Source organism: Talpa occidentalis, unplaced genomic scaffold, assembly GCF_014898055.3.
Source record: "Talpa occidentalis isolate TD23 unplaced genomic scaffold, MPIMG_talOcc4v2.1 talOcc4.17, whole genome shotgun sequence".
NCBI classification, from domain to species: domain Eukaryota; kingdom Metazoa; phylum Chordata; class Mammalia; order Eulipotyphla; family Talpidae; genus Talpa; species Talpa occidentalis.
In genome coordinates, this window is record NW_023601754.1 from 23706850 (window position 1) to 23731279 (window position 24430).

Below are 24430 nucleotides of genomic sequence, written 5' to 3' on the forward strand. Positions count from 1 at the left end.
TCCCAGCCAGGGTACAAGCAGCCCCATTGAAGAAAAACAGGGCTGCCAACCCATTCTGCTGCTGCTGCTGAGGGGCTTGCCTCTGCCCTGGAGGGCCGTCTGAAGGCAAGATGTCCCCTCTCGTCTCCCTGGGCCCCAGGATTCTGCCCGAGGACTCGCCTCCCTCCTTGGAGCACATGGTGTTTGTTTCACAACTGGACACTCCACTAAGTGATGCAGGAAGTAGGCCCCTGGGGAGGCAGATACCGCCCAGCAAAGCAGATAACCAAGTGAAGCCTCTGGATGCCTCTGGGGCCGGGGGCAGGGTCAGAGATAAGCGGAAATGCCAGACTTATCGTAGTGCCTGAGTTCTGGAGAAATCCTGGTTGGCCAGCCCACCTCATTCTCATCAGTCCGGGCAACTGGGCATCTCCAGGCAGAGTAAACACTGAGTTGGCACAGCGCTGCGGCCTCAGGATGGGGACTCTGTGCCCCGCAGCGGCACTGCACAGAACTGGCGCCAGAGGACAGCAGCGGGCGTTGGATTACACCCAGATCTCAGGGGTAAGGGCGGGCTGGGTCTGCGTGCTTTGAAGGACAAGCGATTGTTAGGGTCACAGGAGCCTTGGTGATAATTGCTCCCCACACCAGGGGCCAAGAAGCTCAGTCAGTACGGAGCTTTGGTGGATGGGTACAGCCCAGGGAGGCTGACTTAGACCTTTACCCACTAGTCCAGGTGGCGTGAGGTTGGGGTGTGGGGTTGGCGTTGCAGATAGGGCCAGGGGCCCTGTGTCAAACCCTACAAGGCTTTCTGAGGTTCTATTTTATCTCTACTTTCCTTACCCAAGGAAGCTCCGCTCAATGGAGGGCATGTTTGCACACTCTGAGTGCCTACAGCTCATGGTGCATGCCTGGAGGCTGGGACAGGTGCTTGGGGGAGCTGATTTAGGGTTGGGGAAATGCCTGGTCTTCATCCTGGCCAAGCACCCTGCTAGGCTCTGGTCTGACCATCTGGGGGCAGGTGTCGGTGGAAGGCAGTGCGATTCACAGTCCTAATCTCTGCCATTTTCGTGGATTTACTGTGTGCAAGACACTGCTGTTTCACCTATATGAATGCTCAGGCAGCCCTGTGGTCACTGCACCGTTATGAGACGCCCTCGACAGGCGAGAAAAGCTGGGTTGGAGGCTAAAGGAGCCCCGCACTTGTGTGTAAAGTAGAAGTGCACTTTTCCTCAAACAGCTGGCCCCCGTCTCTCAGAAAATGGTCATATTTGATTTTGTTAGGACAAGACCTTTCACTGCCTCGTGCTGCAACATTGCTGTGATTAATATACAAATCCATAAAGTGCAAGGCCTTGGCCTCGCCTAAGGTGTGCCCTTGAGCCTGGCAAAGTCTGCTTCTTGTCCAGCTCCCTGAAGCAAACACATTAACGTCTTTTAGCTGTTTCTCCTGGCGTTTGTCTCCAATTTCCTCCTCATCCATTTTGTATATTATCTATCTTAAGAAAAATGAAGATTTAGCTCACTCCCACTTTCTCTCCCCCACCCGCACAATATATCCCTGTTTTTACCTAATAAAACATTTGCCTTATTATGACTGTAGATATTCCTCAGTGCAAAATGAAGTATGTCCTTTAATCTCACCGTCTCCTGACAGAACTCTGTCTTGGAGTCTCAAATTCCTTTTGTTCCCCTTTGTCCCTATCTGCCCAGCATCCTGCTGATGCTACCACTTCATGTGTGCTGAGCACTGTTCCAGGTGCCTTCTGGTGTCTCACCTGACCCTCCTGACACCTCCAGGACACGGACACATGGACACATTGTTATCCTCATGCCACAGGCCAGGAAGTGCAGACTCACAGACGTTAATGAAACGGTTTTGCTAAATACCGGCAGAGAAAGGAATGAAGTCCAGGTAGCCCCACACTCTTAATATTTTCCTACATTTCTTTAATTCTACTTTGTGTATAATGTTTCCCCCTGGAGCCCTCTCTTGTCAGGATTCTTCATCTTCCTGCTTCAGGCCTAGATTGAAGCTGCTGTTTCCTGGAATTATTTTTGTTCAGTCCCTCATTTTGCTGGAGTGTATCCTCAAAGTAGCTTCCTTAGGAAGGGCACATACATTTTTTTTTTTTTTTGCATCATTGTAACTCTTCATTCTGTCCTCTGACAATGTTCAGTGTCTTCAGAATTCTAAGGGTTTCCAGTCTAGAACCGAACATCCAGCCTGTCTCCTAGCAACCATTTATTTGTTTTTAGGATAAGCATTCTGATGTCATTCTGTTTCCATTTTTTGGGGGTGTGATTTTTTTCTCCTCTTTTTCGATGTCAGGGGGCATTTTATGATTTTTTTTTTTTTTTTTGGTGTGTGTGTTCTAAAATTGCACAATGACGGCAGTATTTTTTTTTTTAAGATTTATTTATTTATTTATGCAAGCACTAGGTACAGTCAGAAGTGCGGGAGGGTGAAAGAATTCACCAGAGTCAGAGCGGAGAGCAGAACAGGCAGACTGACAAGACCCCCTTCTTTTTTAATGGATAGATAACATTTCACACGTTTTAATGGTTATTCATGTGAATCTTTCTGAAACCTTCTTCTGGTTTCTGTTTTCCCTGTTTCTTCACAGTTATGTTTCTAGCTTTTTGGTCCTTATTATGTTTTGGGGTTCCCTTTTCATCTTGAGGGCTTTCTTGGAATACCTGGTGATCCTTTTGTATCTGTGCATATTTCAGAATAAGGTACAAAAAACTGGATGGGTGGTTGAGATTTGTTGACTGCTTGATTTTGTTGAGGATGATCAGTTAGGAAACTCCTGGAGAACCTCCAGACTGTTACAGGGCAACCTTAAAAGGGAAATGAAGTGACCCTGGGATGAATCCTCACCCTCACACTTAAGGACTCAGGACAAGACTCAAGGGCAGGCACATAGTGAAAAGTTAATGAAAAGGTTTGTTCATAAGGAAAATGAGAAGAGGAAGAACACAGAGATTAACTAGTCAATATGTCCTATCAGTAATTCTGTCTGAGCTGGGACCCTGGGTGCTGAAGGCAGGCAAAACGAAGAGCACGCAGGCACACATGTATTCAGTTTTATACCACGCATAGCTACTTAACTCCACCCTTAGTTACCAGCAGCCCCCTTCAGGAAGTTGAGAGTCATGGCAGATTCATGGCATGATGGGAGTTGTAGTTCTAGGCACTTGCAATCTCTTTGGTGTGGAGGTAGAAGTGGAGTCCATAAAACACCAGTGGGTGGAGTTCATTCAGGACACACTGTTAACCCTCAGCAAAACAGTACATAGCACCTATTATTGTATAACTGTCAATTTTGCCTTATAATTACGTCAATATTTGCTTCATATGTTTTGAGAATCTGCTGTTTGGTACATATGTTTATAAATTTTTTACCTTTTTGATGACTTGATCCTTTTATCAATAAAAATGCCCTTTTTACATCAAAAAAAAAAATAGTACATAGAACTATTGTATAGTGGGCATTGTGTTTCTCCAAAAACAAACCTCTAATCTCCAAGGGTTCCCCTAACCAATTTCCTTTTGTGCAGGGGGTCGGGGGGTGGAGAGAAAAGCCACAGTTTTGGAATGGACTTTTCAATGTTGCCTTTCTGCTCCTCTTTTACTTCATCTGGGGCTTTGGGATCTGCAAGCCTCTCTGGAATTTTAAAGAGAAAGTCCCAATTCATTGACTACTTAGAGGCTCTTCGTCCATTCTCATTATCAATGAGAGTGTGGATTTATTTTCACTATCATTTAAATCAGATATCTGTGGGGGAAGAGAAGATGAACAGGGAAGGACAATTTTTCAAATGGAGTCAGAATTTGATATCATTTTAAAATGAAGATATTTCAGTATCTCCCACCCCATGAGCCGTAAGACTCTTAGGCTGCCAAGAAATACCAGGAAAGAGTCAGTGCATGCTGACCCCACCCTACAGCACAGGTCAACCTGTTTGTTTCTGGGAGTGGATCAGCCTCCCTGTCCTCACCCAGGAAAGACACTTGCCATTGGATTTGCTACTCTTACATTCCAGCTCAGATGCCTCTTTTCTGGTTTGCATTCTCTTGACTTGGGGGTTAGAATTTCTTTCCTATCCCATGGTCCTGGGCAGGCATCATTGCCCCCAAAGAATTGCTCATGGCTCTTACTGTGCCCTGGATAACAGGGAGAGTTGAAGAAAAGCCACACATCAGTTCTCAAGGAAACTGTGTGCTCATAAATTAATTTTTTCTGTAGATCGGAAAATGGAAGGGATTCAAAGCTGCTGGCTACTCCTTTTCGTCAAGGAAGCCTCAAGGACTGCTCTTATCAGCACATTCTGAGCTTTCTCCCAGAGGATCCCAGTGCTACTTGCAGGGATTGTTAAGATTTTCTGCCCTGTACTCTTTTGATTATTGTGGGAAACCCCAGCTCTTCCCACCTTCTTCAAGCCTCTTGAATGTCAGCTCAGCCTCCTGCTTCTTGCTGGAGTCCCCTTAGTTCATGCTTTCCATACATTTGTATTGAATACCCAACCTATGCCTGGCACACTGGTGAGGCCAGGAATCCAGGAGAGACTGAGAGGCACTGTTCTGGCCCCAGAGAGCTTCAAGGTAGTTCTGGAAAAGTGGAAGATGCATTAACCATATTTCCAGTAAACTAGATAGCAGTTGCGTTGCAATCTCTTGTTGCTTAATGAATACCTGGGGCAAATCCTCTTGTAATTTAAATAATTAGCTTTTGCTACAGATATGTGTCTGAGGAATTTGTCTCCTTTGGGTTCTTTTGGACTTTCCAGAAACATTTCCAGGCTTTATTAACCAGGGCTTGCCTGGAAGCCAGCTACTCTGAAGATCTGGCTGCTCCAAAGAGCTCTAGAGCAGGGAGGGGTACTGATGGTGCCTGTGGTTTGCAAAGGTGAGATCTGTGGCCTGTGACTGGGTTCTGTCTCTTTAAACTTGTAGGGACTTTATTCTGCAAAGATTATTGGCACCCACTATAGGACAGGCATTCCATTGGGTGTTATACTTCCAGGGATTTCATAGGCAGCCACTTCCCAAAGTTTGATTCAGGGAGCCCTAATTACACAGGGACGTACTAAGTGTAAATGTGGGGGAAGGAGTGATTCCCTGGTCAGATGCTGGTTTCTCTGTGTCAGATGAGGTCCTGCTGAGATTCATAGTGAATCCCCAAGAGGGGCTAGAGCACAATCTTCTCCAAACTTCCTTTTCCGTGAATTTGTTTGTGTGCTTGTTTTAATCACAGTGAATATAGCAGACCAGTGGTCTTTTGAGCAGGCTCCAGACCATTCCACCGGTGACACCCAGGACTGTTCTCTCCAAAAAGGGGTCTGTATTTCTACATGGGCTACTTAGGGCAACTACACGAATAGAGGGAGGGCAGCAAGGGGCTCTGGGGTCAAATCTCATCTGCACAGTATCACACCTATAGCTTAAGATAATAAATTGACCTAGAGCCTCCCTGGTGGTGCAAGTGGTTAAGTCTCAGCACTATGAAGCTATTGACAGCCACTGCACAAATTTGATCCCTGGTCAGGCAGCTGACCTACATGGAGCAGCAGAACTCTCCTGTCTCACCCGCTGCTCCCCTCAGTAGTGTATTTCTGTTGATCTGCCTGTTCTGCTCCCCACTCTGTCTCTGGTAAATCCTCTTGATAGACCCCCCCCGCCCCCGCCACACCACTGGCCTATACCCCAGCTCTTGTATGCATAAATAAAATAAATCTTAAAAAAATGATAATAAATTGATCTAAAGGTGCTTTCAGATGTTGAATTTCCAGGTCAATTGTATTCTTATAATTGCGTTTGTTCAGAGGGAGGAGTCTTAGGGGTGCATTAATCTTCATCTCATGGTACCAGCCCTGAAAACAGCTGAACTTTCCTCAGGAGGTCATGTCCCAGGGGGAACCCTAGAAAAATTCCCTTTCTGGGTCTTGCTTTCTTCTGATGAGGGTCTGGATGACAATGTATCCAGTCAATCACTACCTGGCAGCCTCCAAACTCTCTGGTGCCCCCTTGTGCCCCCACTTAGTGTCCTTTGTCTGTCTTATTTATTGGGTCTACAAAAGTTGCATTAGAACCAAGGGTTTTTGAGGCTAAAATGTTTGCAAGCCACAGGAAACCCAGCCCTCGGCTCTCTCGTGTCCTGTTCTATCTGTTCCAGTCAGAGATTGGGTGCCCTATACCTGCATAATCACTTGTGGGGGAGAGCAGGCGCCCCTGGCAAGTGTGCCCCAGAGCACTTTCTGAGGAACAAGACCTGTGGGGATGGCACTTGGCCAGTGGCCTGGGCTTTGTCCCTCACTTCTATTTCTGGGTATAAGTGACTAGTGACTGAGAGCTCTGTGAGGGGAGGGATGGAGGAGCTGACCAAATACCCGCTGGGGGCATCAGCAAATTGGGGAGACCCCCCAATTTTTTTTTCATTTGTAGGAACATCAAGATTTTCATCATGACAAAAAATCAGAATTTATTTTTGGTTTTTATGAATTTATTTAATTCACAATTTTTATTGTGAATTAAATGTGGATGGCCCTGGGAATCCATCTGCTCCTCAGTGTGTTGGGGGTCTGAAGGTCTTACGCTGTCCTGGGATCCCCAAGACCCCCTGGTAGAGTTTAGCTTTCAGAGATGTTACCTAAAGGGCCCGCTTTCTTCTAACCTTTAGTTTCAGCTACACAAACTCCCTTCTGCCCCGGGAAGATTCTTCAAATACTTGCCCATCAGCAGCCTCTCAGAGAGGAATGTTCAATGAGGCTGTGATGTCAAAGGGGCCCCAAAGACAAGGCCTGGGCCAAACCCAGCCTGTTACTCATGGCCCACAGCAGAGTGGGAGATAAGCAAAGCAAAGACTCAGAGAGAGCTTGGCCCTCTGGGCTCCCTGAACAACCCAGGCCATCGTGTGGATTGGCTCTGCGGGGAGAGACCGTTAACTACTAGGAACAATGAACTTGCAGACACCAGGGCCCCAGTGAAGGCCAGCGCCAGTGGCTCTTGCATGTCCACACCCTGATCAAGCTTCATCAGGATGTCAGAAGGCTCCAAGGAGAGTTTGGGCCACCGAGGCCTGCCAGTATTGGGCAAGGCCTGCTTAACCACTATGGACAAAAAGCTTAATGTGCTGAATGAGAAGGTTGACAAACTCTTGCATTTTCAAGAAGATGTGACCGAGAAGCTACAGAGCGTGTCCAGAGGTCTGGGCCACTTGGAGCAAGGCCTGCACCGCCTGGAGGCTTCCCGAGTGCTGGGCCCAGCTGGGGCCGACCCTGCTCCCCTAGCTGATGTGCAGGCTGGGTGGCCAGAGGTCCTAGAGCTGGTGAGAGCCGTGCGGCAGGACGCTGCCCAGCATGGCGCCCGGCTTGAAGCCCTCTTCAGGATGGTCGTGGCTGTGGACAAAGCCATTGCTTTGGTGGGGGCCGTGTTCCAGAACTCGAAGCTGGTGGATTTCATCTTGCAAGGCATTGTCCCTTGCAGGGGAGGAAGCCTGGTTGAAGGTGCTGCTGAGGTTGGTTACTGCTTCCCTGCCTGGGGCCTTCTGAGTGGAAGGGGGGCCCAGTGGCGCTGGTAGGGAGACTGGCCTGGTGGCAGAGTTAAGAGAGCAGGAAGACCATTGTCCCCTTCTTGTGCCGCTCTCATTATTTGTTGATTGGGAAAGGAGAGATGTTACCCAAAAGGCCATAGATGGATTCCAGACAGGACAACTGGCTATTCTCCCTAGGGAGGTAAAGAGGCAGTACCCTGGCAAGGACTGTGGGGCCTTGGGCAGCATTGGGGCACCTAGAAGTGGGGGATATAGGGGCCACTGAGGATAGGAGGATGGATCAGCTTCTTTCATATCTCAGTCACTTCTGTTTTCTAGTCCTTCACATCTGGCTGGGAGACAGATGGGGAACGTGAGTTTACCCTCACAGACCCCCAAACCCTCCTCCCCTTCCTGTTCCCAACCTTCTGTCCCAGAGTGGGCGGAGTGTGCAGCTGCCTGTGGAGAGCTGAGTGTTGACAGTGACCCAGGGGGGACTTAGGCCAGGCAGGAGCCGGAGCCTGGGGGTGGAGTGTGGTATTTCTGGAGCAATTGTTCCCAAGGATTGCATAATCAAACCCGCGCTAATGGAAGCTTGGCTGGCATGGGGGTGTTTGTGTGTGTGTGTGTGTTTGTGTGTGGGGGGGCAGGGTGGTGGTGGGGGCGTGTAGAGCAACACTCTGTTTGGGAACAGCTAAGGGTGAGCCACTTAGCAACACTCAGACAGCCTGGAGTCACCATTTCAGATCCCTGGAGTCACCACCAAGAGATAAGCTGGGCCTAATGGGGTCTGTGGTTGACTCTGTCAGCTACCAAGCTTTGAGCTTTCAGGAGTGAGCCTGCAGGGAGCTGCCTTCGTCCCCTCTACAACACTGGCCATGCTCACCCTGCCATCACCTGCCCTTTCCTGCCCTGCAGCTTCTCCAGAGCATGACCCCTGCCCCTAGACTCACTTTCTGTGTCTCCCCCGAGAGTGTGGCCTTCAGGGGAGATGTGACTTCTGCTCTTGCTGCTGGGAACCGACCTCAGCTTTCAAAAAGAAATTAATCTCATGCACATGGTAAAAAAATTCAAGTGGTAGAAAGATACTATGTCTCTCTCCTGCTCCATCCTCCGCTCCCCCCCCCCTCTTCAGTTCCTATAACCCTCCTACTCCAGTAATCATAGGTGCCAGTTTGCTGCGACACCTCCAGTTATAGTCTGTTTATCTTTAAGCTCATTAGCATACAAATCACCTTCTTTGTCTTCATATTTGTACCTTGAAAATTTCCTCAATTCTTGAAGTGGCAGAGTGCCCCATTTGGGAGGGGATGTGTCTTAATTTGTTAATCAGTCCCATATCACTGTTTATGTTGTTTCTCATTTTTAACTATTATAAATAACAATGCAGTGACTAATCACAGGCTTGTGAGTTTATCTGCAATATACTCCAAGATGTGGCCATGCCAAGCCTAGGGGAAACTTGTGTAGATAAAGCCAAACTGACCTTCAGAGAAGTTATTACAAATTAGTCTCCTGCCAACACCATATGGGAATACTTGTTGCCTCCACTTTTGCTAACAAAGAATTTATCCAACTTTGCACTCTTTTCCTGACTGATTGTTGAACACTGAGGTCTTATTGTAATGTATTTTAAAAAAACATTTTAGCATGAAGGATATTAAATACCTTTAACAATGAAGATCATTATAATGAACCTATGAGCCAATTCCTGAAGGTCAGTGTTGATTCCTCTGTTCCCACTCTCTTCTCCCCTCGTGGTTATTTTGAAGCAAATTTGACACCTTGCATCATTTCTTCCATAAACATTTCAGCCTTTATATCTAAAAGACAAGGGCTCGTTTAGAAAAGATAATCACAATAGCGTTATCATATCTTTTATTAATTTAATACTACCAAAGACATGGTTCAAATTTTCCTGATTGTCTTATACTTTTTTAAGTTTGTTTCAGTCGATAACCAAGACAATTGTTCACATGCCTCTTAAAGTTAACTCTCTTTTTCAGTTGATAAAAAATTTTAGACTTTTTATTATAGAGAATTTTAAATATAACCAGAATTAGATCAAATGTACTATCTCATTCTGGTTCAGTTTGTGCTTCTTTCTTTTTTTTTTTTTTAAGATTTATTTTTTTTTATGCATGCAAGAACTGGGGTGTAGGCCAGAGGTATGAGGGGAGGGATGAGAGGATTCACCAGAGAGGATTCACCAGATTCACCTTCAGGACAGGCTGGTGTACTGAAATACACTGCTGAGGGGAGCAGCGGGTGAGACGAGAGGTCTGCTGCGCCATGTGGGTAGCTCCCTGGCCGGGGATTGAACTCATGCTGCGGTGGGTGTGGATAGTTTCACAGTGCTAACCCCCTTGCACCACCAGGGAGGCCCAGTTTGGGTTTCTTTTACAAGAAGTTTGAGCATCTGTCATGGATTTAAAACCTCATGTACATTTTTGTGAAATGCCAATTCACGTCCTTTTGTCACTTTTTTATTTCGGTTTTTTGCTGTTTTGTAGGAGATCTTCATACATGCAGGAAAATAGCTATTATACACGTTGCAGCTATCCAGGCATTTCTGAAGGAGAAAGTCATAGAACTTTCTCTTTTCTGAGTCCTCTGTGCTTCTTGTCTCTGTGCTCCCCCGGCACACTATTGCTCTCCCCTCTGGTCTTAGTGCTAGAGGCGCACACCTGTCACTAACGGCGGGTCTGGGGCTGCTTGTCCAGGAGGCTGTCAGCTCCTTCTGGCTCAGCCGAGGCCTCTGCTCCTCTCTCTCTACCTGGGCCTGGGCTGGGCTCACAGGAGGTGCCCGAGGATGGGCAGGGAGCTGAGACACAGCCTAATTTGTCAGGCGACACTGCAGGAAATAGCATGTTATGGAGACTTTCTGGAGCCCCTCTTTGTGTTCCCTAAGAGTGTGGGGGATAGTAATCATCTGTGGAATTGAATTAAATCCTAGCACTGGCTGTTAAATTTGATCGTTTTGCCAGAACTTGGTGAAGGGCCTCCTCAGGCCGCTTGGGTGTCATATTGAATTAGATTATTTCGAGAAGCCAGGGGACGCTTGTGAAGGATGACTTCAGGCTCAGCGTTGGGGCGTTGACTCCTGGACCCAAGTCACGGACAGGCTGCTCAGAAGACATTAGTCCCTGGGATGGTGACTGGGGTCTCTCCCCTTTGCCTGGATGCACCAGACAAGGGAGGACCAGAAAGTTGAGGCCTGAAGACAAAGCCCCGCATTGTGTGTGTGTGTGTGTGTGTGTGTGTGTGTGTGTGAGAGAGAGAGAGAGAGAGAGAGAGAGAGAGAGAGAGAGAGAGCCAGCAGACGCCTGTGTGTGCACGTGTCTGCCTGCACCAAGGACAGAGGGAAGGAAAGGACAATTTGTGTCCAACAAGGTCTGCCAAAGGACAGTCTGTACCGGTAGGGTAAACTCGGAGGCAGCTGGTGATAATGCCTCCAGTTTCCCCAAATCTGGGGGTGGCAGCACAGAGTTTGTGAATGGGACCAAGGGAGAGGGCTCTGCGGAGCGGGGGTCGGGGCCATGCTGGTGGTGATCATGATGGCGGCAGCTAGTGTGAAGATAATGCCCAGCACTGGCCTGTGTGTTCCCATTAAGAGAGCAAGGCCGGTGGCCTAAAATCCCAAAGGGATGAGACAGTAATAGGGTTGCGAGAGCCTGAGAAATAACTGTGGAACCAACCCTCATCCTTTGTGTGTGGGAGATGTTTGAGGGAGATAAACCCCCTCCAGAGGTGACAAGCTGCTCCAGCCCATTTTTGCTCTGTGGGCCTAGACCTCACAGATCCTGCCAGTTTTTTCAAGAGAAGCTAAGAACCTAGAATTTTTTTCTAATTGGTTTTCCTGAGGTATAGTTTACACACAAATGGCACATACCCATGCACACACACACAATATGCACATTTTAAGTGTATAGTTCAACAGATGTATACAACCACCGCTGCAATCAAAATACAGAACAAGTCTATCCCCCAAAAGGGAACCTAGAAATTTTAATGCAAAAATCTCCCCAATTTAAAAGGTTGGTAACAAATCTAAAAAACTTAGATGCTGTACAAATCAGAAAAATTTGTCTCTAGCTGTTTTGGGGCCTCTGGGCTCCCAAATTAGGGTGCTCTGTGGTCAAAACAGGAAAGGAGTCTTCAGCAGGCAGTGATGTGAGCAGGAGTGTGAGCCCCTGTGACAGGTACCAGGAGCCCGGGATGGCACTAGTTGAAGGCTCCAAACCCCTAGAAACACTAGGTCACCTAGCAAGGGCCAGGCCTTCTAGAAATATTTGCACTTAGAAATACACAGAGCCCCAGGCTGCTTCAGAAACAAGAGCACTGCCTGGCAAGGACCATTTGCAGTCAAGGAAGAGCTGCCGAGAGATCCCCGGGGTGGGCTCCTGGGAGGCTGGTGGCTCTGTCTTGGGCAGGACTGGTCATCCAGCTACTGAGCTCTCCCCAGCGGCTGGCACAATTCTCAGGACAGTCCACAGATCAATGTCCCCAACACTCTCATCCACCCTATGAGGCAGATATTATTCTCCCCATTTTACAGATGAAGAAAGTAAGATGCAGAGGGGGCCTCCCTGGTGGCTCAGGGGTTAAAGTCTCACAGTTATAAAGCTATCGCCAGACACTGCAGCATGAGTTCGATCCCCAGCCAGGGAGCTGACCCACATGGCACAGCAGACCTCTCCTGTCTTCCTGCTGCTCCCCTCAGCAGTGTATTTCAGTGGCTTTGCCTGTCTTGCTCCCCACTCTGTCTCTGGTGAACCCTCTTACCCCTCACCTCTGGCCTGCACCTTAGTTCTTATATGCATAAATAAATAAAATAAACCTTAAAAAAAAAAAGAAAAGAAAGATGTAGAACAGTGGAGGATCTTGCTCAAAAGTGGTGACAATAGGGTTGAAACCCAGCAAGTCTTTCTCGAGAGTCAGGGGCAGTGTTCCTAGTTGTACTGTGGTACCAAGTGGGGTGACCGTGAGACCCAACACACCAGTGCCCTGACAGATGTGGACTCGATGGTGGCACTCTTCCCCAGAACCCAACCCTAACCAGCGACTCATCAATCTGAGTTTGCCGTGTTAAGACGGTATTTATTTTCCATCCCTGGTCTAAGTACATTGAGGGACAGTCTACTTCGTCCCCGCGGTCAGGGCCGGGTCTGCCCCTCGCCAGCAGTGGTGGCAACATATTGGAAAGGGCTTGGCAACCTTGGGAAAGCTTCCGTGTCCTTACCTCTAACATGGCAAGAGCAGTAGTTCCCGCTAATAGCACATGAGGCTCCGCTGGGTAACCAGCTTCCATCTCAAACCCAGGACGGCCCACAACAGACGTCTGCGGCCTGAATGGTGTGGTTGATCGGTTTCATGATTATTCTTTCAGCACAAAGAGCGCGTGGAAGAGAAAGAAGCAAAACCAAATCATGCAGCGAGCACCAGGGGTGTGCAAGCCGAGACCAGGGGGCCCTGGGAAGGTGAGGGGGACCCCATCTGCTTTACCCCACATCACACACGTGGCAGGTTCAAATATAAATAACCCCGATAACAACAACCAAAAGATTACTGGGAAACTGTGGGAATGTGTATTTTTGTTTGTTTCCCAGTTATTTTTGTGCTTTACGTATGTCCCGCTGGCCTGGGATAGAGAGTCGCTTGGCATATACATTATGTGTCCAACTGACGTGTATTTATTTTCCTTTGCTGTAAATTTTTATACATTGCTTTTTTTTTAAGTTTAATTTAAAAACTAATTTTGCATAATGGCCACATGGTTCCAAAGTCAAATGAATAAGATGAGGTATAGTTTCCCGGCATCCTGTTTTCCCCCCATATGCAAAAAGTTTGTACCTTATTTCTAGGCCATGTTATCAGTCGTTACACACACACACATGCACACACACACGCACACGCACACACACACGCACACCACATACATACTCCCTTCTTAGATAAACAGAAGCGTACCCTCCACCTAGCTTTTCACCCTTTACAAGATGGCCAGAAATCCCTCTGTATCCACAAACAGGTATTTGCTTCCTCCTTGTTATAACCATGTGGCACTCCTTGTACCAACCAAGCCCCTATTGATGGTTTGGACTGTTTCTAGTTAGGTGAACACACTGCACTGAGTGGGCCTCGGCATATTCTTCATGTTGGCTTCAGGACTGCGTCCTCCTAATGGGAGTGCATTTTCACCCTGCCTGTTTTCCTGCAGAGAGCCAGAAGCCTGACTTGCCAGAGAGGGCGGCAGAGAGGCTGTCCCCACTCAGCCCTTCAGGGATGGGATCTGACCTCTTCACCCAGGCAGAGGCCTTGCCAGAGCAGGGGGATGGCGTTCCTGGCCTGACCCAGCCCCCTGGCCACCTGCTGCTGCCCACAGAGGCGGAAGCTAATGGAGCATCCAGCAAGAAGCCCGAGACTAACCCGGAATTATCTGTGGCACCCGATCTGGTCAGTGAAGCCCCCGCTGACCAGGAGGCTGCACTGGTCACAGAAGAAGGAGCTTCATCCGACAGACCGGATCCCGATCCTCAACCCTTAGAGGAAGGCATGAGGCTGACTTCAGGACCGCCTGCCCAGGCCAAAGCAGCTCACAGTGGTGGAGAAACATGTCCAAGGTAAGGGATGCTCTTCCAAGCTGGGCGAGGGGAGGAATGAGCTACAGCTCCTCAGCTGGAGCAGGGCCAGGGACCACCTGCTTGGGTTGTGCCTCCACCATCTACACAGCGCTGGGTTGGCCTCCCCAGGGGAAGACAAGACAAGGCCGCTGCTTTCTGGAGCTTAGCGCGCAGTTCTCTGTGCCGACAAGAGGTTCTGGTTTATTCAGTCTGGAGTGAGGCTCAGGCATGTCTTTTATTGGCTCCCCAGGTGATTCCAATGCAGAGCAGCATTGAGGATCCCTGAGAATTAGCACAATAATAATAGCTCAAAATGACGGGTTCACTGTACATGTCCCCTGTACCAGGCATTGACCGAGGATTACAGGCATCCTATCGTTTCATTCTTACAACAACCCCAGAAGGTGAGTGTGGTTGGTGTCCCTGTTTTATGGATGCGGGAACAGGCTCAGAGTTCTCAGGTCACACAGCTAGGGATTCATAGAATCTGAATCTGATTCCAGAATCTGCCCCTAAACACTGTGCCATCCTGCTTCATCAGGCCTATGTTTAATTAAGCCCTAAATATGATAGTGGGGAGAGAGGGATGGGACACTCAGAGGTGGGAGGGCGGTGTAGGCTGTCAAGCCAGGGGACTTTCAGGAGATTTGCACTTGGGGTCCTGGACCTCAGGGGTGGGGCTGTGACCTCACCCTTAGGATGCAGCCTTGGGCCTGCCCTCAGCAGACTCTCTGCAGGAAAATAAGGATGCAGAAAACCAGCTGAGCACCAGCCTCCCTGTCCCAGTGCTCACCTGCCATGGGGGTGGGGGGGTGGCCGCACGCCCGGGCCCAGGGTGGCCACTGGAAGACACTGTGCTTCTGGGCTTCGCTCAAGGGAATTGGTGCCCTCCTGGGCTTGTCCTGAGCTGTGTGGTAGCTGCGCCACTGAGGCCTGGGTCAGGGAGGGGAACAGGTGTCTGTGCTGTGATGAGTGGTAGAGAACCCCAGATTATTTGCCTGCCTTTGTTTTAGAAGGAAATGGGAGCCTCCGGAGACCTAACCAGTTGGAGGGTAGGATTCCTGGCAGGCAGCCCTGGATCAAAGCCAGGACTCTAGATGTGGAATCTGGAGATGGGGATGAACTTTCCATGAACTTGTTAGGGGTCTAAAAGGATTCTGTGTGAGGTGTAAGGTCTCTATCCAGTTTCAGCCCTGAATTTCAGGTATGCCGAATCTGCTCTGGGGCTCAGGAAGTGGGGCTGTCACTACCTGTCCTTCCTCGGCTAGCTCAGGGTTATATTGAGGAAAATAGGTTTGACCCAGGCAGCTTTTGCCTGTGCAGGGGACCCTAAGGCCCCAGCTGGACTTGGTGGAACACTGTGCTGTCGCTGACTAGTCGTGTCAGCCCTGGGTGTGCTGCAGAAGGAGGGAAAGTCTTAAGACACACAAAATGGCCTGGAAACGCATGATGGTGACTTCGGGTCCACCCATTCCCCCCTAGGTGTGAACACGGGGGTGGGGACAGCTGAGACTCTTGACCTTCTCAGCTGGCACCTGCTACCTGGATTCTTTCCTACCTTGTTTACATGTCCTTGGTCAGAGACAAGGCCTGAGCTAGGCTTGGAGGCCCCCATACTCTCCCGCTCTGTCATCACCAACCCACACTCACTCCTGGGGGTTCAGTGTTGGGAGGATTCTACCCCTCCTGCCCAAGGCTGGTGTGCACAGGTCCGTCTTCCAGACTCACTCTGCTCGCAGATGATGTGTATGCTCAGAATGGGCCACCTGCTGCTGGGGTCAGGCTTCAATGTTTTTTATTGCAGTAAAAAGCACATACTGTCACTTTACCATTGTGGCCATTTTAAAGTGGACAGTTCTGTAGCATTAAGTATATTCACATTGTATGTTCACATGACACAGATCGCCAGCACTTTGTGATCTTGCTAATCTGAAGCAAGGGACCGACCCATCAGACAACTCCCACCCCCTCCCAGCCTACCCTACTTTCTGTTTCTGTAACCAATCCAGGTAACTCATTTTTGTGGAATCATATAGTATTTGCCTTTTTGTGTCTGGTTTATTTCACTTGCAATGATGGCCTCATCTGATTCTGATTTTGTCAGATTTTCTCTCCTTTTTAAGGATCAGTAATATTCCTTTGTGGGTGCACAGCACATTTTGTGTGTCTGTTCATCAGTCAATGATGAGGCTTCTGTGAATTATGCTGCTGTGAACGTGGGTGAACAAATATCTCTTCAATACTCTGCTGTTACTCGTTTGGATATATTCCCGGAATAGGCTGGATCATATGCTTGTTCTATTTCAGAGTTTTTCAGGAACCGTCATATTGTTTCCACAGTGATGGTACCATTTTAGGCCTCGCTTTCTGAGCCTGTGCACTCGTGCCTTCCTCTCAGGCGGTCCTCTCTGCCTGTCTGTTAGCTACCGCTCTCCCCATTTGATGGAGAAGGAAGCTGAGACTGGACTTGCCCAAAGTCATCCATCAACTTAGTGGCAGGACCTAGGCCAGAAATGAGGGTGCCCAGTACCCTCCTGAGACTCAGGCCACCCCAGACAGCCCTCCCGTACCCCTGCCCCAACACATGGGCCTGAGAGAGGGGTTGTCAGGAAGAGTCGGAGAGGGAGCAGCTGTGAGAAGGCAGCTCTGAACCCCTGGAGGCCCAGAACCTCTGACTGGGGCTTCAGATCCCAATGCCACAAGCTCTGGGTACAGAAAATGGATGAAGGGGGTAAGCCCACTGTATCGCTGGGGCACAGCATGGCCTGTGGGAAGTGGGGAGCTGCTGCTCAGCCATGCAAACATGTGGGCCCTGCGCAGCCAGGTCCATTTGTTGGAGCAAAACAGGAAATCCATGCTCATATGGGCAATTTTAATAAGTTATGTCTGAGTGGGGGCCTCCAGTGGGATGCTTGACTTGGCTCACACTCTCTCTTTTCTTTCCCTTCTCTCTTTTTCTGACTGAAAGGGAAACTGAGGCCTAGAGAAGGGTGGGGAGAGCCCACATCTCCTGCCACAATTCTCCTGGGGCCGAAGCAGGTTTCTTTTTTTTTTTTAAGATTTATTTATTTATGCATACAAGAACCGGGGTAGAGGCCAGAGGTGTGGGGGTGAGAGGATTCACCAGAGACAGAGTGGGGAACAGAACAGGTAGACTGACGAAATACACTGCTGAGGGGAGCAGCGGGTGAGACAGGAGAGGTCTGCTGTGCCTGTGGGTAGCTCCCTGGCCGGGGATGGAACTTGTGCTGCAGTGGCTGTAGATAGCTTCATAGGTTGTGTCTTAAACCCCTTGCGCCACAAGGGAGGCCCCCAGAAGCAGGTTTCTTAGGGTCCTCAGAGGCACTGGTCCCCAATCTGTCCACTAGAGGTTATTCAAGTCTTCTGTGGACACTCATCCAGTGGAATCCTGAGAGCTGATGGTACCATCAGAGGAACCAACCTCTCCCCTGCTGTGCTTCTGGGCAGAGGTGGGCAGGGATCCAGACGGGCAAGGGTTGGTGTCTACTGGCTCCAACCACACCTAACTCTTATTTTAAAACAACCCTAAAGGCCTATTTTGTGGATGAGGAAACTGAGGCCATGAGGCCACAGCACTGACTGACAACAGCAGGCATTTGAACCCAGGTCTGTTCTGACTCCAGAGCCCTTTTTTTAATTCTCAGGCCCATATTTCTCTCTGCCCAGCATCTCCATCCACGTGCAGGAGACGGATACCCCTGGCGAGCTGCTGGTGGCAGGAGGAGATAGCTTCAGACCCACACCCCCTGTGGAGTCTCCAGCAGCTGCCCATCCAGGTGGGCAGGACCCACCTGAACCCACATGCTGTTCTCAGGCCCCTGGAACTGCGTCGAGCAATCAGATCCCACAAGAAGCCAGTGAATTTCCTCTCCTGCAGAAGTGGAACAGCTATGAGGAAGCAAAGGCCGACGAGAAGCAGGTCCCTGGGGTCAAGCCTGCCACGGGACCAGGAGGGGCCAGGAGGGACAGAGGAGAAGACTCTGGGTCCCTGGGCCTGCAGCAGGAGGAAGGCCCAGGAGCAGGAAATCCTGAGCCCAGGAAGGGCTCCTCAGCAGGGAGCTCGGGAGGAGCAGAAGCAGGACAGACAGTGCCCCTGGGCGCCGAGGCTGGCAGCATGATTCTGGGTAAGTGGGGACAGTGCCCTGTGGCCCGAGGTGAATGGGTTTGGAGGGATTGCTCCAGAGGGGTTCTCTCTGTAGTTTTTAGGGGAGACAATGCAGGCTCAGGGGAGTCCAAGACTGGAACAATGTGATGGTACATCCATCCCAGGGCTGGAGACCCTGGCACCCGGGATGCAGAGGGCTGAGCTGGAGCTGAATGTAATGGGGAGGAGAGAGTGGCTCAGGTTTCTCGTGGCTAACTGCCTGCCTGAGTTCTCCACCTTTGGCATCATTCTGGGTTGAGACAGAGAAGATGCCTATTAAAAAGCAAGTCTATTAGTTGTTGTATATAATACTCTCAGCCACTGGCACCCAGTAAGCTCTCAATGGGGACAGGACGAGGCCAATGTGACCACTGACCTGCTTTCTATCCCAGGGATGGGGGCAGGGAGAAAGGAATCCTGTGTTCTTGTGACTCAAAGGCCCTCAACTCTTCTAGCATTTAGGGTTTTACCTTCCTTGGTCAGAGCCCTCGCCCCATGGGGCTGCAGGAAGGCCCCAGAACGTCTGGAGCCCCAGGAGCAGGGCCCTGTGGCTGCAGGTCCTCCCAGTGCCTCGCCACTCCGGAGCTTCCCAGCGGCCCCGCTGTTCTCCAGCGGCTTCCTCTCCCCTTGCGTGGCCTGTCCCAAATGTGGACACACCTCCCTTAATTCCTGAAGTGCAGCGCAGAGCAGTCTGAAGACTTGGGCTGGTGATACAGTCAGTGTTCCCCGAGGACTCACTGCATGACGCTGTTGACCTTCATTGACCCCTGGGTAGGGAAAGATGGAAACACACAAGAGGTTCAGAAACACACTGAAGGTCACGGAGCTGGTGCTGAAGGAGCCAGGACCTGACCTTGGCTGTCTAGCTGCAGAACTTCTTGTGTGGACCTTGGCTCTACTGCCGCCCAGAACAGAGGGCAGTGACGACAGAACGGACTCTCCACACGGGATCTTGCGCTGGGATCTGCGCTACATGCACCAGATTCTGGGTTCTCCCAACATGTCTAGGCAACCAGGAAAAGGAAAACACAAGAGAACCCCACAAGTCTTACTCCTTCCTTGTGTCTCAGGGTTTGCCTTTATAAACACACAAAAAGAATAAACCACACACTCTCTAGTCAAACTTGTACTGTGATTGTATTAAGACACACAAAGAAGCTAGTACTCCCAGGCTCCAGGCCTGGTTTTGGAGGCCTTGGAGTCGTCCATGGAACCCTCCGAGTGCTCCCAAGACCTGCTCCCAATAACTGTCAGCCTATGACCTCCTGCCGGGGTGTCTCCAGGTTGTTATGCATAACCTGGTGTATGTCATTGTGTTTGGTGTGTGTTCTGGACTCTGTTTGATTTCTTTACTCCATTTCATGTAATAGTTCTAGGTGTATCTTACTTCTGAAGGATAAGGTTTTTTTTTAAATATTTATTTACCCATACAAGAGCTGGGGTACAGGCCAGAGATGCAGAGGGGTGAGAGGATCCACCAGAGACAGAGTGGGGAACAGAACAGACAGACTGACTGAAATACACTGCTGAGGGGAGCAGCGGGTGAGCCAGGAGAGGTCTGCCTCACCACGTGGTCTCTCCCTGGCCTGCCGGGGATCGAACTCATGCCGCAGAGGCTGTGGATTGCTTCATAGTGAGGTGCCCAACTCCTTGCACCATCAGGGAGGCCCGGATAAGATTATTTAAAAAAAAAACTAAAATATTTTAATCTGTATACATGCTGCTGTCCTCCGGTTCCCTCCAGACCTACTGTCGCCGCCCCCACCCCCCCTGTCCCCAGCTAAACTTCTATGGGCTGCTTCTTCCATAGCCCTGTCTGTACCTTTAAACATAGTCCCATCATTAAACCCTGCTCCAGAGCCTCCCTGGTGGCACAGTGTTAAGACGCAGCACTATGAAGCTATCCCCAGCCACTGCAGCACACGTTCGATCCCTGGCCAGGGAGGTGACCCACATGGCAGAGCAGACCTCTCCTGTCTTGCCTGCTGTTCCCCTCAGCAGTGTATTTCAGTAGATCTGCCTGATCTTCTCCACTCTGTCTCTGGTGAATCCTCTCACCCCTACATCTCTGGCCTGCACCCCAGCTCTTGTATGCATAAATAAATAAATAAATCTTTTTTTTTTTAAAAAAAAAAAAACACCCCTGTTCCATACCTGGTTCAAGTGAGCCTCCTGATTCCTGTGGGCTGCTCTGCCACCTGGATCCTCTTCTCATCATCACTGAACAGACTGGACATAACTTCTCTGTGCTGCAAATAACAGTCACAGGTGCTGGAAGACCTAGGTTTGAAGCCCATCCATCCCTGACTGTGTGACCATGGGCCATTCACCTCATCTCTCTGAGCCTTAGCTTCCTCCTCTGACAAAAGGGTGACTTGAATGAGATGTTTGTCACCTGAACCAAGTGCAGTGCAGTGACTTGGACAGTGGTGAGAGGTGCTGGCCTTCTAGGAGCTCACAGGTTGTTGTCCTCTGAACAGATGACAGTCCAGCCCCACCAGCCCCTTTCGAGCACCGGATGGTGAATGTCAAGGAGACCTCAACCTCAGCGGGCTACATGGTGTGCCAGCACGAAGTCTTGGGAGGGTAGGTGGCCTTCTGCTTTGGTGAGGGGTGGGCAGGGGCCAGGCAGGGGCCTGGAGACTGAGCACTGCTGGAAGCTTCTCAGGAACTGATAGGGCCAAGGTCGGGAGTGGGATCCCATGCAGCGAGAGTGAGTAGAGAACCTGCAGGGTGGGGAAGACAGAATCCCCCAGAGTGTAGGAAAGCCAAGTGTGGATGAGGGAAGCTGTTGGCCCAGGAGATTCCACACAGTATGTACATGGGAACCATATCCTGGAAGTGGCAGGAGAGCTGGCATGGGGTTGAGGGGGGCAGCTGGAAGAATAGTCCCCCAGGATGCAGGACAGCCTGAGTGGTGTGGGGTGAAGTTCTTTAGGTTTCAGATAGCCGTGTGAAGTGGGGGTGATGCTAGGAATGCTGTGGGGTGTAGGGTAATCCCTGGGGGGGTGTGGAGGAGGGGAAGGCCAAGTAAGCACGGGGAACAGGCAGGCCCACCGAGTGTGGGATGAGCCTCTTGGGTTCTCAGCCTGAGGTGTCAACGTGTCTCTTCAGGGGCCGGTTTGGCCAGGTCCACAGGTGCACAGAGAAGTCCACTGGCCTCTCGCTGGCGGCCAAGATCATCAAAGTGAAGAGCGCCAAGGACCGGGTGAGGCTTCTGCCCTGGGCTGGCCACTCCCTCTGGCTAAGTTCAGGACTCCTCCATTCCCTTCACAGCCCCCTGGGCCGATGATGTCCCCAACCCCTCCAGGAGAGCAGGAAACCTGGCCACCAGCCCTTCCTCGTTCACCTGACGCCACACTCCAGCCTGCAGGTCACCTTGCAGCCAGGGCTCAGGGTCTGCTGAGCAAACTCATAGGTGTCCTGGGACCTCAGTTTCCTATGAGAGGGGTGGGTCAGACTAAGGGCCCTTCTGCTGTAAGACTGAGTTCGGGTGGTAAGTCCAAGAGACCTGTTGTGAGAGCAGGATGCTGGCCATGTGCATACATGTGTGCGTGCATATGGCATGTGTCCATGCACATGTGACATATGTGCTCATGCATGTGCACATGGGTGTAGGGGTGCGTGCATATCTTGGGAGGTGCAGCTAGCTCTCTTCCTGATCCATTTGTTGGAAACTCCTCTCCTCTCTGCACCACAGGAGGATGTGAAGAACGAGATCAACATCATGAACCAGCTCAGTCATGTGAACCTGATCCAGCTCTATGATGCCTTTGAGAGCAAGAACAGCTTCACCCTCGTGATGGAGTAGTGAGTGTCTCAGGAGGCGGGGCAGCATGTCCTCCAAGGACCAGGGCTTGGACCGTGGTTCTAGGCAATGCTCTCCCTTTACTTTCTTCTCTCTGGAATACCCTGGGCCTTGTCATCACCTCCTCTGCTTGGGTTCAGCTGCTTGACCTCCATTTTGTCACTAACCAGTGACCGGTGATGCCAATTTGACCTGCAGATGTATGTGTTTGGCCCACACGATTTTTAGTAATTTTGATTGAGTTGTTAACAATTAGAAATTGGGGCATTTTGCCTTAAAACCTAGATATTGGCTTGTTTTGAAAATATGAAAGACCTAGCAAAGCTGGACCTGCATTTCCAACTGGAGACAATATGCTGGAGCTCATAGTCACTGACTTTTGTAGACAGGACAAACTGTCTTCCATTTACCATAGTCCCCACCACTCCTAACTACCCCGACCCTGTCATCAAGGGCTCAGAGGCCATTTATTCTTGTGCTTGTTCTGCTGTTTTCCTTCTGGTAGGACTAAGGAGAGTGAAACATTTGTTATGTTGTCTCTTAGAAAAGTAGAAGATAGACTAGTGGCTCCTTATTCTAAGGAAACTTTTGTCTCACATCTGGTCTGATTTTCCTTTTTGGGGCTTTTGCTAATTGGCCCCTCTAGTCAAATAAGTTTACAATTTGGGCCTAGGGTACTCAGAGGGGACCTGGATTATCAACACTGTAGACAACCCCTGGTCTTCCTGACCACCTGCACTCTGAACTGGGAATGGGCCAGGGCAAAGCATCCCATAAAACCCCATGTGGCAATGGCGTCCTTGGGTCCTCCTAGATTGGCCTCCTTTGGCCTCTGGTGATAAGAGTAGACAAATCCTCCGAGAGTCTTTTTCATTCAAGGGTCTGTCTCCTCTCCCCTCAAACACCCCTCTTGCCCTGCAGTGTGGATGGGGGTGAGCTCTTCGACCGGATCACAAATGAGAAGTACCACCTGACTGAGCTAGACGTGGTCTTGTTCACCAAGCAGATCTGCGAGGGCGTGCATTACCTCCATCAGCACTACATCCTGCACCTGGACCTCAAGGTCAGCCTTCCCCCGGGCACATGGTGGGTGGACCTCCCAGGTTTCTGAACCTCTACTCCTCTCTCATTTTCAAGAGCCCTCTAGACAGATGCTCCTGGCTTCCATCCTGCCTCTCTGCCATTTTCTGGCTCTGGACTCTAGGGCAAGTCATCTGTCTTTCTGAGCCTCAGTTTTTCCATCTGTAAAATGTGAATAATGTACCTCTTTTTAAAAAATTATTTATTTTATTTATTTATGCATACAAGAGCTGGGGCCTAAGCTGGAGGTGTGGGTTGTGTGTGAGAGGATTCACCAGAGACAGAGTGGGGAGCAGAATAGGCAGATCGACTGAAATACACTGCTGAGGGGAGCAGCAGGCAAGACAGGAGAGATCTGCTGTGCCATGTGGGTCAGCTCCCTGGATGGGGCTGGAGCTCATGCTGCAGTGGCTGCTGGTAGCTTCAAAATGCTAGGACTTAACCCCTCGAGCCACCAGGGAGGCCCGATAATGTACCTCTTTAAGTGGTATTTGATACAATGACATTTTTCTTTAAAATTATCTTTTAGATTAATTTTTTAAAATTTAAGGTAGCAAAATTTAAATTTAAAAAAATTTAAAGTAGGAAAATATGTAAAAATAGATAATATAGACAAAGTGAATATGTACAAAATACACAGTGAAAGTTTTCCCTGCCTGGCAGCTTGGCTTGATATGTAAACACACACAATTGTACTAGGCATCCTGTTGTTTAACTTGCTTTTTCGGTTGATTACATATTGAGGACATCTCTTCTCATTCCCTTTAAGAGCCACGTGATAGTGTGTAGAGTGAATGTGTTGTGCTGTCTTTTGGCCGAGGATTGTGTATAAGCCATTTAAGGAATTTCAGGGGCTCCCCAGAGAAGATGAAAAGTTGGTTGCTAAAGAAAGTTTGTTCAATAAATGGTGCTGGGAAAACTGGGTCGCTACTTGCCAAAGAATGAAGCTTGACTACTACCTCACACCATACACAAAAACCAACTCAAAATGGATTAAAGAACTAGACATAAGACCTGAAACCATAAAATACATAGAAGGGAATATAGGTGAAACGCTACGTGATTTGCACATCAAAGACATCTTTACAGACACATCACCCAAAGCAGTGATAGTGAAGGCAAAGATAAACAGCTGGGACTACATCAAATTAAAGAGCTTCTGCACAGCAAAAGAGACAATAACAAAAACAAAGAGAAACCCCACCGACTGGGAGAACATTTTTGCACACAACACTAATGA

The 24430-nt window shown here is 49.5% G+C and overlaps 1 protein-coding gene across 2 annotated transcripts in view; it reads left to right on the forward strand.

The window, feature by feature from the left end:
- The first annotated feature begins 342 nt into the window (after positions 1-342).
- Positions 343-24430, forward strand: part of MYLK3 (myosin light chain kinase 3) — a 38389-nt gene continuing 14301 nt past the window's right edge. Inside the window, exons 1-8 of one of the 2 annotated variants that reach the window (XM_037516331.2) lie at positions 343-543; positions 12904-12994; positions 13735-14137; positions 17825-18282; positions 20783-20888; positions 21417-21510; positions 22003-22112; positions 23032-23173. In XM_037516331.2, coding sequence (XP_037372228.1) covers positions 457-543; positions 12904-12994; positions 13735-14137; positions 17825-18282; positions 20783-20888; positions 21417-21510; positions 22003-22112; positions 23032-23173 — 1491 coding nt within the window. In that variant the 5' untranslated portion in view covers positions 343-456. Of the gene's footprint in view, positions 544-6880; positions 7500-12903; positions 12995-13734; positions 14138-17824; positions 18283-20782; positions 20889-21416; positions 21511-22002; positions 22113-23031; positions 23174-24430 lie in introns of those variants that run through there. The other variant, XM_037516332.2, reaches the window with a different exon arrangement.